This window comes from Heteronotia binoei, chromosome 8, assembly GCF_032191835.1.
Source record: "Heteronotia binoei isolate CCM8104 ecotype False Entrance Well chromosome 8, APGP_CSIRO_Hbin_v1, whole genome shotgun sequence".
In the NCBI taxonomy this organism is placed as follows: Eukaryota; Metazoa; Chordata; class Lepidosauria; order Squamata; family Gekkonidae; genus Heteronotia; species Heteronotia binoei.
In genome coordinates this window covers 80647659-80666363 of record NC_083230.1, presented here as the reverse complement: position 1 = coordinate 80666363, position 18705 = coordinate 80647659, and the positions used below count along the sequence as shown (strand labels likewise).

The window sequence follows — 18705 nt, the reverse complement described above, 5'->3', positions numbered from 1 at the left end:
TTGGCCCAGGGATTTGTAGAAGGTTTTGGGAGCTAGATCTTAACGCTCTCCTGGGGATATATGGGGAGAGGCGGTCCCTGAGGTAGGCAGGTCCTCGACCATATAGGGCTTTAAAGGTAATAACCAGCACCTTATAACGAACGCGGTAGACGACCGGTAGCCAATGCAGATCCCGCAGCACAGGCCGCACGTGTTCCCACCTAGGTAGTCCCACCAACAGCCTGGCCGCTGCATTCTGCACTACCTGAAGTCTCCGCGTTCGACACAAGGGCAGCCCCATGTAGAGGGCATTGCAGTAGTCTAATCTTGAGGTGACCGTTGCGTGGATCACAGTTGCTAGGTCGTCGCGTTCCAGGAAGGGAGCCAACTGCCTCGCCCTCTTGAGGTGGAAGAAGGCGGATCTTGCAGTGGTGGCTATCTGGGCCTCCATTGATAGCGAGGATTCCAGTAGCACCCCCAGGCTCTTGACCCTGCGCACTGGTATCAGTGGCGCACCGTCAAATGATTCTGTCTGAATATTCTGGCAGAATAATCTCCCCTCCCGGTCCGTCCCGACCCACGCAAAGGACCTCAGTCTTCGTTGGGTTCAACTTCAACCCATTCAAATTCGTCAGTCAGTTGTAGGACCTCTTCACTTGTCACCTCAATCTGACTCGGGTCTTTCAACACCCCTTCCAAAATAAGTGGTTCTGGAGAAGGCAAACACTTCTTATCTTCCACAGTGAAGACAGAGGCAAAAAATGCATTCAGCTTCTCAGCCATTTCCCTATCCTCTTTCAGTAATCCTTTTACCCCTTGGTCATCCAAGGGGCTACAGTCCCAGCAGGAGCTAGTGAAACCTACAGGCAGGCAAGATCCCTAACAAGCTTGCCTTAGTCCTGACAGCCGAGCCTCCCGGCCAAGGAGCTAAAAGGCACGAAGAAACACCAGTTACAGAAGGTGGTTACTGAAATGGCCAGCACAAGTCTTCTGACTGTGAGCAGCATCCATTTTGAGTGCACAAAACCAGACTGTGGAGATCAGCCTTCTGATTCCAAATGTCAACATATTGATGTGGGAACCAGTGAGAATTGGGCAGGCTGATTTAAGCTGGCACCCAGCAAAAAAGACACTACATAGGTGCAATGGAGCAGTAATGTACCTATCAGGACAAGGGCTGTAGCTACAGGGGGGCCAGGCCACTCCATTCAAGCCCCCTTTTCATCTGTATGGCTCCTCCATTGGAGGGCCTCCAATCTGCCCCCTTTGCTCACTGTCACTTGCCACCCCTCTGAACAAGTGCAGCATTGCTACTGGGGTGCCAAGGGAGGAAACCTTCCTTGGAACAGAAATAGGCCCCTGCTAGCTGGATCCTCAGCAGCCAGAGGCAGCAGGGGCCTTGGAAACTGAGGGGGGGGGGCAGTTCCTTCCAGGAGGGCAGGAAGGAGGCTTTGCTTTTGCCTGGCCAGAGAGACCAGCAAGGAGGGGCTTCAGATCCATACCAGAAGGGGGGAGAAGCCTATTTGCAGCCATATCGTCCTGAAGGTTTACTGAGTTAGGCAGATGAGGGTGGAGGGCTGTCACTTTACTTGAGAAGCAGAGAAGGATTTTTAGGGCCAAACCAGGTGGTCCCCTGCCCCCCCCCCCACCAAAGAATGCTGTTGTGGGTCCCACCAAACATGAAATCCTGGATTTGGCCCTGATCAGGACCCTTTAATCTCTCATCAGAATTCGTTTTCCTCATTAGACAAACCCTGAGGGAAGAGACTGAGCTTTTTTTTTTTGTTTGCACCGAAAAAACTATAGAGCAGACAGAATCATAGTAGCCCTCCCTCCTCTTCCCCTTTGAGGCATGAGGAAATCACATCAGTTAGTAGAGGCTCTTCTTGGCTAACTAAAGCAACACAGAAGGAGCCTATTAACAGAAAAAGAGGGAGAGACAACACCTTGTGGAAAGACCCTCACTCATCTGAGAGTGATATAGATGCGAAGGCAGAGGGAGAATTCCTCTTAGATGAGGAAGAGGAAAAAATTGAAGGTTCTTTAAATTTGACTACCAATGCCTCCTATGTAAAATTCTGGCAGCACTAGATTTACAGGATATCTCTCCCCCCCCCCCCCCCGAGAGAGAACCAAGATCCCACAGCACCAAATTTAAAATGCAGACCAAAGGGAAATAAAGACTCCTTCCCCAGATCTAGCATGAGTGAGAAGGTCTTTCTTTTCCCTGAGTTCATTTAAAAGCAGAATGGTCAAAGCTCATGGCCAACAGGCAGTAACCAGGCTTTGTTTTTAAAATTACATACATTATCTTTGTATGCCAGTGAGTTTTTGCAAGTGTCCCTGGTAGATGCACAGCATTACAATCTGTAGGGCTTTTGTCGGAAGACAGTCAAGGTTCCGTGAGTGCTAGCCTGGATTAAAGAGCCAACTTGGTGTTATGAAAGGCACATGAGGCCACAGCTGTGCCCATCGCAGCATCAGCTACAGCATCCATAGTATCTAGGACAGCCATAATATGGACCAGAAAAGTACTCCAGCTCATATCAGACAACATTCACCATCTTAACAAAGGCATCAGTAGACTACTCAAGGAGATGTTCTTCACACGGATGCAATCCTGGATTCTATGATTGTTTTTCTTCCTGAACAGTGGCTTCAGCAGCAGCAGCAAGAACACTTCAGTTGTTTATGTGGCAGGCAGATTACCATTCCAAAGCCATTGTTTTGGTATACCCAAAACAGACTGTTTGGAGATGCTCTAGACAGGATCCTGGTGGAAACTATGTACAAGAAGAAAGCACTTCCCAGAACCTTGAAACTCAATGACAGTAGGCCGTCTGGAAATTATTCCTTTCATGCCCATCACATACTTCCTGGATTTAAACAGGGAATGAGAAAAAAACAACTGGACTCAGTCAAGACAGCCAGGGGAATCTTTGATGCCAGATTTAACAAGTTACAAAACAGCAGATTGGACAGATCCAACCGAGATGGAAAAGCCCTTAAGGTGTGACTTGTCCACTGGTGAGAGGACATCTCTTCCACTCTGGAGAGGACAGCTTCTGAAACCCTGAAGCCCGGACTGTTGCGGATGCCATTGGGCAGAGAAGCTGTGAATGCCGGAGAGGAGAAGTGGTGGTGAAAACATTTAAACAACGAAAAAGACTCTCTCAGCAAGGTAAATTTAGACTTTCTGATACCCATTTCAATGAAGATAACAGGGCTCAGAAGTGATGACCGGCTGAATGGAATATCAAGAGTTAAAGAGCTAAAGGTGGAGATGGTACAGACGAGAGGAGAGAAGGGTGGAGAGGACGGAGGACAACGGCTCAGCGGACTCTGTTTAAAGGCTTGGTGCAAACAGACTGCCCTTGCAGGCAAGTTGCAGACTGTGGAATTTGGATGGACTGATCCTATACGTGGCTAAGGTGACTTCCTTAAGTTGGTGCTTTGATTTGCTCTGAACTGGAACAAATGTGTTGAACTGTTAGTTGATTTCTCGTGGACAGTGCTCAGCAAGCAACAGACTGCTTGCATGCAAAAGTAAAATAAACTGACGAATTGGAATTTACAGCGGAGTGAGTAGACGGGAAGGAGAAGAATCAGAGAAGGAAGAAGAGAGAAGACAGAAGAGAAGAGAGAAAACAGAAGATCTAGGGAGCTTTAAGAAAATTCTAGGAGATATATTGGACTGTACAGAAAAGTTTTGTGGGTGGCTGTGTTAGAATGTAAAATAGAGAATAATACGAGTGTGGGTGTATGTGGGAGATAAGGACTGGATGTGGGAGTGTTTGGATCTATATGGATGGGTGATTGGAATAGTTTGAAATAGCATAGTATGGGTGAAGAGGGGTGTGAGAGAGATATAGTGAATGGGTGAGGGTGCTCAATCATTACGAAATGGAAGCAATTAATTATTATAAAACAAAAACAATTAATTTAAGCTGGTTTGAGTTGATCTTATGAAATAATTAATTAATGAGTTTAGTAGTCTAATTTGAATCTGAACAGGGAAAGGGAAAATATAAAAATAACAAATAGAACAAATATTGGTTTACAGTAATTAATAGTAAGTCATTGGTCTTTAGGATGAAATACAAAATTTAAAATAATGAGTATGCCAGCAAAGTTAGCACCCTCACCAGAGGTCCCAAAATTAGTGGGGGCCTCAATATTTCAGGATGTCATCAAAGAATTACAAAATAATATGCAAATCTATTTCAGGACAATACTGAACCAGGTACAAACTAATCTAACAGACCAGATTGGGGGGCTGAACTCAAAGGTGGATGGGTTACAGGTACAAATAATAAAAACTAAAGAAGAAATTCAGGGCTTAACCCAATCTGTAGAATTCTTCGATATTAAAATGAAGGCTGCTAAGCAAGAACTGGAGGTTATTGAGACAACTCAACTGAGAGAAGAAGAAAGATTAGTTAGACTTGAGTCAAAGCAGGCAGTGTATAAATTGAGACCTCAAGATGCTTCAGAACAGAAACAAGAAGATGTATTACAAATATTAGATGAAGCACCAATAGTATAAAGGGAAATAGAGCCCTTGGATATAGAGAAGGAAACAGATGAGCTGCATAGGCATAACTTAACCTGTAGCAGAAAATATTTGTTACAGAGGGAAGTCTACAGTAGCTCCAATAAAAGATTATTTATGAAGTTAAGTTGGAAAGTGTCAATTGATCAACCATTAAAAATTACTGAACAAAAAATTATGGTTTTAAGAGAAACTCCATGGCTGGTGAGGAAGAAGATTAAAATCAATCTTAGCCTATATAGATAGTTTCAAGCCTCCAAAAAAAAGAGAGGGAGAGAGAAATACAAATATGTTGGGAATAGAACAGAACTAATATGAAGTATGGAATTGGTCACCACTTAATGATTTGATGTGTAAATGATGGAATGTGGATTACTTTAGAGAATAATGCCGGTTAAGAGGCTAGTAAGGTAATATGTAGAGTAAAGAGGGGTCAAAAATAACTGGGGGAAAATATATATGGTTGTGCATTATTGTATTGTTAACTATGAAAACTGCATTCTCTGTTTGTTTGTTTGTTTGTTTATTTATTTGTCTGTGTGTGTGTGTGTGTGTTTTGGTTTTTGGAGAAAATAAAAAAGATTAATTGGGGGAGGGGGGAGATCCAAGATTGGAGAACACAGGCAGAGATCATACAAGTGGCTTGCCACCCATGGTTTTCAGCAATACTTTAGAAGTTGCGGTATCCACCTCTAAGACTCCCAGTGTCAGCAGATATGCTGCAACAAGGACCTCTCTGGAATCCAGAACTGGTGTGGTTAAATGTGACTGTTTGGAGATTGAGCAGAATAACTTCCTCCAATGAGGTTATTGTGCAGGTTGCCAATACTCTCCTTGCATCTAGGAGACAATTGGCCATCAGAACATACAACATTACATAGAAAGCTTTTGTTCGCTGGTGTAGGAGGAAGAAAGTTGATGCTCTAAATCGACAACTCAAATCATTACTAGAGTTCACCAGGAAGGCATTATAAGAGGATTAAGAGTTGCTACGCATAGAAGACAAGTCACAGCATTATCCACAGTACTACCAAAGGTCAAAGGTGTCAGTCTATCAAGACACCCTCAACTTTGCCATTTCATCAAGGGAAACATCTCTAAAAGATTCTCCACAGATGCATAGACTCTCAATCTGGAAATTACATACAGTACTATCAGCCTTCACCAAACCTCCATTCCAACCACTTCAGTCCTATTGAAGTGGCTGAGAATAAGAATTCTCCTCCTGGTAGGTAAGAACATAAGAGAAGCCATGTTGGATCAGGCCAGTGGCCCATCCACTCCAACACTCTGCATCACAAAGTGGCCAAAAAACCAGGCGCCATTAGGAGGTCCATCAGTGCAGCCAGGACACTAGAAGCCTCCCACTTAGGTATCACTCCTCTAGATAATCCCACCATTGAGAGGATAGTACTGCCCACGTTGGGAACCCCTGATAGATAACTTCTCTTTAAATAGTGTGAATGTGACTATCTGCAAGTATCATTATCTTTCACTATAATAATTTACCTAAACATTTTTGAAAGGCTTAATTAGCCTTGCATTTATGAATAGATGCAAACAATTTGAATGTGTTTGGTATCTTCTTAAATTTTAAATTTTCCCGATGATCAGATTTTCAAAGTTATTTTCTAAACATTACTATATAAGCCATCATGTACCAATGATTGTCAGCTGAAATCTCTTCACTTGGTTAGTTTTTTGAAAGGTACTCTAGAATTGGTGCAAAAATTATTTTAGAACCTAGTAAAACTGCTTAGCATGTATATTAAAGTAATAGTAATTACTTGAAAACATGTTGAAAATTATGGGTAAATGATGGTTAATTTTGGTGACAACTAGTGTGGCTAAAAGAACATTAGTATGAAGACTGGAAGGGTTATTCTCATTAGTTACATTATGGCATATCATGCAGTTAAACATTTACCTTGCCAGTTCTTGCTGGCATGGTAGCATACTCGTTTGGAAATAAGGAACAAACAAAAGATGATGTATAAGATGTATACATATGACTTTTCAAATGCCACCTTCCACTTTTTTAGAAATCTATATCTTTTTACAAAAAGAGTATTTGTGGAGTTATATTTGATAAACATTTCAAAGTTTTTCCTTTGTGTTGTACAGCTACATAATTTCAGTTAATAACATTTTGTAACTTGCTTGTGAGAAGGCCATTTTATCTTTACACTATATTTTTTTTCTTGACCGATTAGCTATAGGTTGTATGTCTCTTACAAGAGCCATATGTCTGTCAGAGCTCAGAAAGGGAAAGCAGTAAGTTAGAGTTTTTGTTTTAATAAAAGTGCTGGAGGCTGAGTTTTACAGATAATAGAAGAAGAAAAATTGTGTTCTTGCTACAGGAGCTTCTAGTGCCATCTGCTTCTAGTGCCAACAGCTACAAGGAGTTCCAGACCTTAAGCATTTAAAAGATCAATCAGTAACTATGCATGTATGGCTAAATGAAATAAAATATGAAAACAACTACTGCCCACTTGCATTGTTTAACTGAGGAATGTGAATCACTATCAGTTTCCTAAATGGTTATGGCTTTTCTTTTCAGCAGAGAGGTCCATTCACATATCCTGTCTGGAAGATCAGTTAATCAATAAATGTCTTCTGTGATTACTTTTTATGGGAGTGAAATAGCTTTATCGGCCTCTAACAGTATCCCAGATTTGCGGTGTCATATAGTAAAGTCAGTGCATCTTGGTAACCTGTTTAGTACATCTAATTTTTTCAAATGCCTCACCTATTTTGTACTTGTTCTAGTGAAGTCCCTTACATAGGGTGAATTGTGCTGGTACAGATAGTTCATGAATATTCTAGCTTCTTAGGGAACAAAGTTGTCAAAGTACTTTAGAAGAGAATGCTGCCAGTTTTTCTGGGATTAAATTTTGGGTTCAGGAACAGCATTATATAGCCAGATGAGGACTAGGATGAGATTCTAAAAGTTGAGAAAACTAAAGAATAAGCAACGTAGCAGAATGGTGCAGGGTTTGCAATAGACTGAGAATCAGAAACCTATTTGGGAAGAGTAGCATGAGGACAAAAACAGTGAATTTAGCAAATTCACACATGACTTGGAACAGACCAGCCAATTCTCTGACAGCAGGCTTCTACCTGGATTTTATCGCTCAGGTTGTTGGTGTACAGTGTTCACTTGATATATGCGGTATGCGCATATGTTTTCAAAAACTAGCAAGTGGACCTGGTCTTGTGCTTGGACAAGGTGAACTGCATGTAACAATGACGGTGCCAGCCCTGCCAGGTACACAAGTCAGTCATCCCATACCAAAATAACAACATTTAGCAAATGAAGGCAGTGTTGTGGGACAGAAAATTTTTCTGACGGTGCATTTGTGCCCTGGAAAAGTTTCTGCCCAACATATGTAACATGTTTGTTTATATATAGTTATGTGATCTCTTGAAGTGCCAGTCCATCATTTTAGATGTACTAAATATTGTCTATGAAGCATGGACAAACCCCAGTGCTTGGACATTGTTCAGACTTGTATATTGTGTTTTGCTTGTTTTTGCTAATATTATTTAAATATTTAAATGATTTTAATTTGAATTGGAAAATTTCCGAATTGAGATTTTTTCCCCTGAGAAACCCTTTATCGCTGCATTCTGGGAAACCCTTATCGCTGCATCATAGGTTTGGGGTTTTGTTGAAAATTGTGCAGTTATTATAGGTATGTATCTACAAGGGCAGGCATGTTACAGAAATCAAAACAGAAGTCCCGTGGTACCTTGCAGATCAACATTTATTCCAGTGTGAGTTTTTCATGAGCTGGCTCACAAAAGCTCATATTGGAATAAATGTATTTACCATCAGACTTTTTGTTCTAGGTTATATTTCCTATAAAATACATTATTATTCTTGTTGCCATAGAATGAGATGTATTCTACCTACAGTGGTAATTGCAACCTCATTTTGATGCTTGAAAAATGTAGAATGTGATATGCAAAAACTGACACAGAGAGCCATATTTCTCATAAAGTTTCTCTTGAAGTCAGTGGACTTCAAGTGAGACTTAGTATGGTGCTGATGCTGCAGTCAGAAAGCAACATTAATAGACAGGTAAAAGGAGTTAACAGTGGGATGACGTGTTCAGATTCGAATCATCATTCAGTAATAACCAAATATCTAATGCCTATATATCAAGATCTGTACTGTGAAAAATATTTTTATCCAGCTATAAAAGTAATTGAATTTGAAACTAGTGTTATAAAGGAAAGTTCATCTATATGAACAGCATTTATGGGATTGTAATCCTGGCTTTCTCCCCCTTGGAACTTCTGGGATAGCCTGAAGTTGTACAATATGTTTAAATGTGATTAAGTAAAACATACTTCAAAAATCATTGTAGTTATAGTGCCTGTACTGTGTGGTGATACAATCTGAATGTAGCTGGTCTGCAACTGGTCCTCATTATGACTTTTTGAGAAGATCGTAGCCCAGTGATCTTTGCTGCATATTTCTAAGGTAATAGGAGAAGATAATAACTGCTATATTTTCTTTCAGATTAGGCTTTGGGTTTTCATTTGCAGTACATTCAAAGGAAAGTTGCATGCATTCCCAGTGAATGTTCCATGGCATTTTAAAAGAAACAATGAAAAACTTTCTAAATTTACCATTTCTTAATTTCTAGATGGGAATGATGAACAATCCCAGTCCTTATGTTCCACCATATAGCCAAAACACTGGGCAGCCGATTGGAGCCGCTGGACTTGGTCCTCAGATGCAGAATAAGCCTGTGCTACCTAACAGTTTACCCCAGTTTCCAATGGACAAGAAGCCAGTGCCTGGTCCAGTAATGCCTAATATGGTAAGTAGTACTACATTAAATACTTCCATGGCACATCCTGAATATTCCTATCCCAGATGGTTTACATAATATGTTTGTGTTGGACTGTTGCTTAGTACTTCCTAATGTGACCATTTGAAAGGAGGGATAAAATAGGTGCTCTTTGGGAAGGTCAGAAGATGCATTTCAAAGAAGAAAGATGAATATAGGCTAGGGGCAGGTAACTTCTTGGCATAAAGTGCTTAATGAAATGCAGTGTCCACCTGTGACAGTGCTGGCAAACAAAATGGGGGTGGGTTACAGGAAATGGGAGTTGTGCTGTCTGCAGACTGTACTCTGCAAATTCTTCTTTGTGTCTCAGTTACTGATTGTTTCAAGTGCTCTGACTTTGTACTCAACATTTTATTGTTGGGAAAACTCATTGTTATCCTTTGACTACCAAGATACTTAGATCAAATTATTCCTAGTATATTCCTGCCTCTTCAGAAGTGGTTCATTCTGTCTTCCAAAGAAAAGGTCCCAAGTAAGGGATGGTGTCGCTCCTCCTCAGCCTGACATCTCTGAACCTCAAGACAGCAGAAGAGCTGTCAGTACAGAAATGGGACTGTTCTAGTTGGACCCTGAAGATCTCTTCTGTACACCTCTCTTCCCCCTCATCTTCTCCAGGTTGACAACCATAGTCTCTGAGAGCCAAGAGCTCCATGCCTTGAGCACACATGCACAAATTTCTACCCAGTGGCCAGATAATCATACACATGGCATTCCCTGCAAGATAATAAATCGTTTCCCCACCCACCCACCCCCAGCGTTTGTAACTGATTTGGTTGTTTAAAGGTGTTCTAGGGTTGAAGTGAGGTTCCTATCTGCCTCTGTGCAGATTATAGAATGAAGAATAATGCAGTACACTGCCTTCCTTCCTGCTATAGAGCGTGAATGGCCTTTTTCAGGAAACTCAGACTGGAGACCTACCTACCCCCCCCCCCTGGTGTTTCAACTCTTCTGTAAGAAACTCCTGTTAAGGAGCACCAAATTCAAGTTCTGGGGTACATGCGCACACACACACCACCAAATCTGTGTGCCTTCTTACACTGTATCACTTCTAATGAATTCTGCTTTATAACTGTGAGCTGTGACTCCACCCCTAGCAATTAGAGAATACCAGTCAGCTGATATATCTCACTTAGCTATTGTATTGCTACCCTTATTTTTTTTTTAAAAAAAATCTAGTTTTTGCCTTCTCTCCCTGAACACTTTATTCTTAGCATATCCTTTCGAAATTGGTTACAGCTTATTTTAAGCCTTTATGTAAGACTGCAAATACTTTTAATTTTATTAAAATATGTATAGGCTGCAACTCTTAGCTACTGGCTTCTTAGTTTGATATCTAAAAATGTGCTGGTTTTGTCAGTTTCTTTAAAATTGTTTCTTTTCTCACTCAATATTAGAAACTGTCAAAAGGTAAAGCTTATCCTATGAAAGCAGAATGATCACACAAACTATTCTACTATGGGTACCAGAATCTGAAAATGGGCAAGTTGAAGTGCAGCATAATTTGATTATGGAAAGTTTTTTTGACTCCATTATAACAGTTGAAGCATAATGGTTCTAGCTAAGGTAAAGCAGAACTTGTGCACTGGAAATCCCTCGAGTAAATGTTGTATGAATAAATTCCAACCAAGTAGCAACTTGGTTTGTGGCAGTTTCTGATGACTTCTTCATGCTTCTGGAGGGCCACAAATGAGGCACTAGAAGAAAGATGCCCATTTTATTTCTTAAGTCGATGTTACTGCTCTTTCAGAATTCTACCCACAGTTGAGTATAAATCCCCTCACACTGCTCAAATGAAAGGAAGTGCCTTCTTACTATCATTCTAGTTGATGCTGTTTGCAGCTTTTTAGACTTCTGTACCTGTTTCTTAGTCATTAGGCATATTGTAATGAAGAAATATAAATAGCACAACAGCAAGTTATCAGTTGATTGAAATTTGGTTTGTACTGTGTACAGTGATTAACTTGAAAAGGTGGTAAACTACTGGTAATGGTATGTTGAACAAGGGCAATACTTACCGCTTTCAACAGTATTTTAATTGATTTGTATTTTAATAGATTAATAGTTAAGACTTCTAAATTTAAATAATTCTATGTTGAAACTCTTTTTAATAAAATTAAAAGTATTTGCAGCCTTACATAAATAATGAAAAAATTAACAATTTTAATGAACATCCTGGCCTTCTGTGAGCATTTTTCTTCTTCATTATGATATAGCAGAACTAAAATCGCTTCCCAAAATATGCTCTTACTACTGATTTATATTGGCCTTTTCTAAATAGTGTATGTCAGCTGATCTGTTAATTAAACAGATCAAAGCTTGCAGCTCTAGTGTGCAGTGAAATTGGGTGGGGGTTTATTAAACTGTATTTTGGATAGCTCAGTCAAGCTATTAATGGAAGATAAATCTACCATTGTTGTTCATCTATAAAGTATGTTGACTTTAGTGGGAATTCTGCATAAGTAGCCATAAATGTTGGGTAGCGCATTAGTAAGCTATCATAACAGGGTACCTCAGTGTTAGTTTTCTCTGGTTCATATAGTAGTGATGACAATTTGGGGTGGGGGGAGGAAGTATCATCCATTATAGTTGATTAAAATTTCACCACACTTGAGTTAAAACTAAAGCAACCTATTGTTTTTGTGGCAGTTGTAGCTGGAAGCTGTAAAGATTTGGTATTCTTAAAAACAAACTTAATTTGAAGCAATAATTGGTAATCCTTTTGCCAGTAGGTATACTTGATGGTGCTGACTAGGGATCTGTGTTGTGTAGGGTACAGTACCTCTGAGTTTATTTCTGATAACTTACTCTTTTAAGATTAAAAAAATGATTAACGTGCTATAGCTAGTAATTGTTCAATATACAGTATGTCACAGAAGTGAGTACACCCCCTTACATTTTGTAAATATTTAAGTATATCTTTTCATGTGACAACACTGAAGAAATGACACTTGGCTACTATGTAAAGTAGTGAGTCTACAGCTTGTATAACAGTGTAAATGTGCTGTCCCCTCAAAATTACGCAACTCACAGCCATTAATGCCGCTCCGCCGCCTCCCCGGCCTCCGCCTGCAGCCCTCCAGCGACCAGCGCCGGCCTCTCCGCCGCCTCCCCGCCACCGCCGTCGGGCCCCGCGCGCGGGCGGTGAAGGCGGCGAGTGAGGGAGGGAGCGTCCCCGCGCATGCGCAGAGCCCGCCACAATCACCCTGCGCACGCGCAGGGACGCTCCCTCACTCGCCGCCTTCCCCGCCCGCGCGCACGGCCCACCGGCTCTCTGGCTGGCTAAACCGGGACCTCTAATGGTCCCGGTATAGCCAGCCCGGGAGCCGGGAATTGGGGGCCAGAACCGGGACTTTCCCGGGTGACCGGGACGGTCTGGCCACCCTATATCTGGGAGAGAAAAGTTCATTAGATTATCCTACACTAACTGATATAATTGCTTCTTTAAGGATTAAGTGAAAAATTTCAAATTGCAAAAATTGATTTTATGTATTTATTTTTGCATTTTATTGACTTTTGAGGAAACGGTAAAGGTCGTATATCCATTTATTTTTTCTTATGCAGGGTCAACAGCAGACTCCTCCAGTTCAGCAGCCTGGGATGGTGTCAACTGCCCCCCAGGGCATGGGATCCGGAGCACCTACAGCAGACCCAGAAAAGCGCAAGCTCATTCAGCAGCAACTTGTTCTCCTCTTGCATGCTCACAAGTGTCAGCGGAGGGAGCAAGCAAATGGTGAGGTGCGACAGTGTAACCTTCCTCATTGTCGTACCATGAAGAATGTTCTCAACCATATGACACATTGCCAGGCGGGAAAATCCTGCCAGGGTGAGTAAAGCTTTTTCTCAATTTAGAAGATTGTGGGTACTATACATGTAGACCACTGATTGAACACTTGTCTTATAAAAGAAAGCTAAAATTCTTCAAAAAAACACAGATAATAATATCTGATGGTAATGTCTTCCCTCTCAGAAATAAAGGTACATTGCAGTACTAGTAATTATAACATGCTTCCACTGTGAAATAGAAATGAGCTGTCAGGAAAAGTACCATATATTAGATATTGCCAGGTATAGGTAAACTTGTTCTGTATTTAATCCAAATATTTGGATTAAACAGGTCCTTAGGACATCCTAAGTGCCTCCCAGTAATCTGTCAGGACTGGTCACAGTGGTTCCAATCCCTGAAGGTAACAGGATTTTTGAAGCGATGGTTATGAACCTGTGGAATTACATTGAGGGATAAATCTCATTGAATTCCAGGTGAACAAGCTTGGGATCAAGTGGCATCATTTCTCAGCATTAGCAGCAAATTATTTGGCAGCTAAGCATTTGGGATTTTTTCAGCTCTGCACCAAAAATGTTCATGTTAAACTTGCAGTATTGTGTTAAAATTGTTCCCAAATATGTTTTAAGAGCTGTTGTGCTTTTATACTAAGGAGAAATGTTTGTATAAATTTGAAGGAACTGAGCACTTATCATCATTGTCCTGTGCAGTCCCAGCTGCTGGGAGATTTTTCTGGCTAGCCTGGTAACAGAGCAGGAGGAGCTCCACCCAACTTGGAGCTGTTGGAGCTATTTTCGCACTTAACAGTCACATGCTTCAGGGAGGGACTCTGCACTGTCCCTCCGTTTTCTCTTTGCTGCCACTGTTGTAGAATACTTCTTAGCTAGCTCCTCATCTTTTTCTCTAAAAGATGTTGCTCTTTAAGAAATGCTCTTCTTGTTTGATGAAGATGACAGGAACAGATGAGCACTCTATTTGTTTGCTGTGTTTGGGTGAGAACCATAACATATTGGCATGTAAAATCCATCAGTTTACTCCCAAAAGCCAGGGTCAGCTGCACCCCCCGACTAAAAGCTGCTTTGTGGGGAAAAGCTTTCTGTCCATTGGCCAATCCAATCCATGCTTCTTGCCTTCTCTTGGTGGTTCCAACTTGGTTCCAGGGTCAAACCTGAGTCATAGACATTCAGGGATACCTGAAAATATTTCAAACAGATCATCTTCAGAACCACCACTGAAGAAACACAGGTCAAAGTTGAAACATAAGGCTCTGCGGATCTGGAAAAACACTCAGAACCAAGGAAATCAGATCTGAAGGAACCAGCTCTGAAGACAGGTGTAGAGGTTAGCGGACAGACCACTCTGTGCACTCCATCTCCCATCTGCTTGTCACAAGCGTGTTCCCTATTAATGCATGAACTACTGCCAGCATTACATGCAGATCATGCCCCAAGAGCTGCCCCACAGTGGGCTTATAATAATAATAATAATAATAATTTTTTATTTATATCCCACCCTCCCCACCGAGGCAAGCTCAGGGCGGCTCACAACATATAAATACTATACACAGTAAAACCATAATACACAATAATTACAATCAGATAAAACCATCATTAAATCAACTTATATTAAAAATTAACATTATGGTGCTATAACTCAGATCTTCTATAAAATTCAGTGGCTAAAACATTTCCAGCGAATCTATCTTGGCTCAGCATTAAGTGAAGGCCATTTTAAAAAGGAAGGTCTTGCAGGCCCTGCGGAAATGGTCCAAACACCGCAGGGCCTGCACCTCCGGGAGCTGGTTCCACAGTAGTGGAGCTGCAATAGAGAAGGCCCGTTCCCAAGTAGTCTTCAATCTGGCCTCCCTTGGCCCAGGGATATTCAGCTGGTTCTTTCCAGCTGACCTCAGCGCTCTCTGGGGTTCATATGGGGAGAGACGGTCCCTCAAGTAGGCAAGTCCTCGGCCATATAGGGCTTTAAAGGTAATAACCAGCACTTTGTAACGAACTCGGTACACCACTGGCAGCCAGTGCAGCCCCGGCTGTATGTGCTCCCACCATGGGAGCCCCAACAACAGCCTAGCCGCCGCGTTCTGCACCAGCTGCAGCCGCTGAGTTCAACACAAGGGCAGCCCTATGTAGAGGGCGTTACAGTAATCCAGTCTCGAAGTGACCGTTGCATGGATCACCATTGCTAGGTCCCGGCGCCCAAGGAAGGGGGCCAACTGCTTCGCCTGTCGAAGATGAAAAAATGTGAAAAGAAAAAAAAACGCTTCTTAAGAACCATGGCAACAATATCCTTGCTATAACCCTCTTCAATGCCAACCAGGATTGTCGGAACCATCCAAACATGGAACCATTGTGCCAGATGATGGAACAGTCACACACCTGTGTACTGGACCCCTTGTTCAGGACTGGTCCCCCATGTTTCAAGATATAAAGATCACCAGTCCATGGTGAGCTCCAGGATGGTTTTGGAACCATCCTCTGATGGCACTGTTGAGGACTGTGATCTGGTGTCACTGAGTGAGGACTCCTATGTTTACTCAGAACAGGTGGTACAGATGACACAATCATTAGCGATCTAGATCATATCTGCGGATGCTAAACCCGAAGACAGGATCCTAGTATGGATCTATCCCTATTCTCCAGGGACTGATGCCTTTCCTAGTCTAGAAAGAATTCTTGAAATGGCAAAAAAAAATTTATCTAGGAAAAACCATCTTCTGTCCCTGCCACATCACGAAAGGTTGAAAATATGTATAGAGTTCAACAGGAGGCCTGCCCTTTCCTTTTTACCCATCCTGCTTCATTTTCTTTATTAGCAGAGGAGACGAAAGCCATGCAGAAAGCTGGTTCTCATTCCACTCCAGCTGATAAAGAGGGTAGAAAAGTCAATGCCTTAAGTCGCAAAGTTATGCATCATAATTAGAATAGCTAACTACCAAGCTATTGTGTCAATGTACCAGCTTTTCCTGTGGGAGAAAATAGCCCCCTATTTAGATCAGCTGCTTGATGGTAAGAAGTCCTTAGCCAAAGTCATCCAAGAAAAAGTGCTTAGACTATCAAAGCAACAGTTGAATGTGGGCAAGCATGCAGCGGATGCTTTGGTGCACACAATGGCTTCAGCTATAATCCTGAGAAGACATGCTTGGTTAAGGTCAGATTTTCTTCCTCCTGAAATAAGCACTCCAGTGGAAGACTTACCTTTCAAGAGCTCATCGCTCTTCTTGTCAAAGACTGATGATTTCCTGCAACAAATCAAGAAAAATTGACAAACAGTTCACTCTTTGGAATAACTCCTCAGGCTCTTTATTGCTGTTTTTAACTTTTGGCCCTTATTAGTACTATGAACTTCCTTTGGAGATTCATCCAAACAGGCCTGAGTATCAGTAAAGATTCTAGCCATCCTTCCAGAGCTTCCATTGGCCCTACCATGAGCAGACTTACCATTATCCTCAACAAAGATCTTCCTCCCAACCTTCTCAGCAGAACTGCCATTGGTCTAACTTGAGTTCCAAGTCTGGTCCTGTTCAACACCAGACTTAAAGGACCACATATAGGCTTCCAAGCCTTCCTGCTTAGTACTAGGTGACATCCCACCTCACCTCTCTTTCCAGGATGGTTTGTCCAGGTTCTTACCAGAGGGGCACGACATTGCCTTTGATACCTGGGTGTTGTCCGTTGCTGAAAATGGTCACTATTTAGAGTTTGCCAACGTACCTCCAGTGATTGAAGGTGCAAAAGCAGTTGACAGTGTTTTCCCAGAGTTGATTACTGAGTTAAATGTTTTGTTCGCAATGAGTACTGTTCAAAATTTAAGCCCCTCTGCTTCATTGTTTGGTTACTACTCCAGATTTTTCCTAGTGAATGGCGGTTTATGCAGTATTTTGGATCTGAGAGGTCTCAGTTTCTAAGAACATAAGAACATAACAGAAGCAATGTTAGATCAGGCCAATGGCCCATCCAGTCCAACATTCTGTGTCACACAGCGGCCAAATATATATATATATATATATATATATATATATATATATATATATACACACACACACACACACACACACTGTGGCTAATAGCCACTGATGGACCTCTGCTCCATATTTTTATCTAACCCCTTCTTGAAGGTGGCTATGCTTGTGGACGCCACCACCTCCTGTGGCAGTGAATTCCACATGTTAATCACCCTTTGGGTGAAGAAGTACTTCCTTTTATCCGTTTTAACCTGTCTGCTCAGCAATTTCATCGAATGCCCACGAGTTCTTGTATTGTGAGAAAGGGAGAAAAGTACTTCTTTCTCTACTTTCTCCATCCCATGCATTATCTTGTAAACTTCTATCATGTCACCCCTCAGTCGACGTTTCTCCAAGCTAAAGAGCCCTAAGCGTTTCAACCTTTCTTCATAGGGAAGGTGTTCCAGCCCTTTAATCATTTTAGTTGCCCTTTTCTGAACTTTCTCCAATGCTATAATATCCTTTTTGAGGTGCGGCGACCAGAACTGCACACAGTACTCCAAATGAGACCGCACCATCGATTTATACAGAGGCATTATGATACTGGCTGATTTGTTTTCAATTCCCTTCCTAATAATTCCCAGCATGGCGTTGGCCTTTTTTATTGCAAACGCACACTGTCTTGACATTTTCAGTGAATTATCTACCTTGACCCCAAGATCTCTCTCTTGGTCTGTCTCTGCCAGTTCACACCCCATCAACTTGTATTTGTAGCTGGGATTCTTGGCCCCAATGTGCATTACTTTGCACTTGGCCACATTGAACCGCATCTGCCACGTTGACGCCCACTCACCCAGCCTCAACAGATCCCTTTGGAGTTCCTCACAATCCTCTCTGGTTCTCACCACCCTGAACAATTTAGTGTCATCCGCAAATTTGGCCACTTCACTGCTCACTCCCAACTCTAAATCATTTATGAACAAGTTAAAGAGGATGGGACCCAGTACCGAGCCCTGCGGCACCCCACTGCTTACCGTCCTCCACTGCGAAGACTGCCCATTTATACTCACTCTCTGCTTCCTATTACTCAGCCAGTTTTTGATCCAGTTTTTGATTCTCAGCATATGTAAACTTCAGGATCCATGTTCTGTTTCCTGTCAATTTCCCCCCATATCTATCTTGCTATGTTGAATGTTATGCCTATGTGTTGGTTTTGTGAAGGTTATTGGGTCCCCCCCCCAGTGGGGACGTTGCTGACTGCTTGGGAATATGGGGGCCTCCCTTGTACCATCTGGACATGGAGGCTGAGAATAACTTTCCTTTCTCAAGAGTTAAGAAACTGAGTTTTCTGTGAACTATGCTGAAGGTTGGGGAAGGGGAAAGCCCAAGCTTTTTAGAATTACTTAGCTTACAAATTAATTGGAAAAGTCAAACCTAATTCCCCACCAGCAAACATCCTTTATCGGGGCTAGACTGGATTCTGTTGCTGCTAGAGTGTTCTTGCCAGAAGACAAGGCCTTATTTATTAAATTCATGGTTGGGCAATTAATGTCTAATCACTTTCAGAAAGCCATCGCCA

At 41.9% G+C, this 18705-nt stretch overlaps 1 protein-coding gene across 2 annotated transcripts in view; it reads left to right on the top strand.

Moving 5' to 3' along the window:
- The window catches only part of EP300 (E1A binding protein p300), a 124130-nt gene that overhangs the window by 54091 nt on the left and 51334 nt on the right, over positions 1 to 18705 (top strand). For both annotated transcript variants that reach the window (XM_060245391.1, XM_060245390.1), the window contains exons 3-4: positions 9187 to 9363; positions 12955 to 13216. In XM_060245391.1, the coding sequence (XP_060101374.1) occupies positions 9187 to 9363; positions 12955 to 13216 (439 nt within the window). The remainder of the gene's footprint in view (positions 1 to 9186; positions 9364 to 12954; positions 13217 to 18705) is intronic.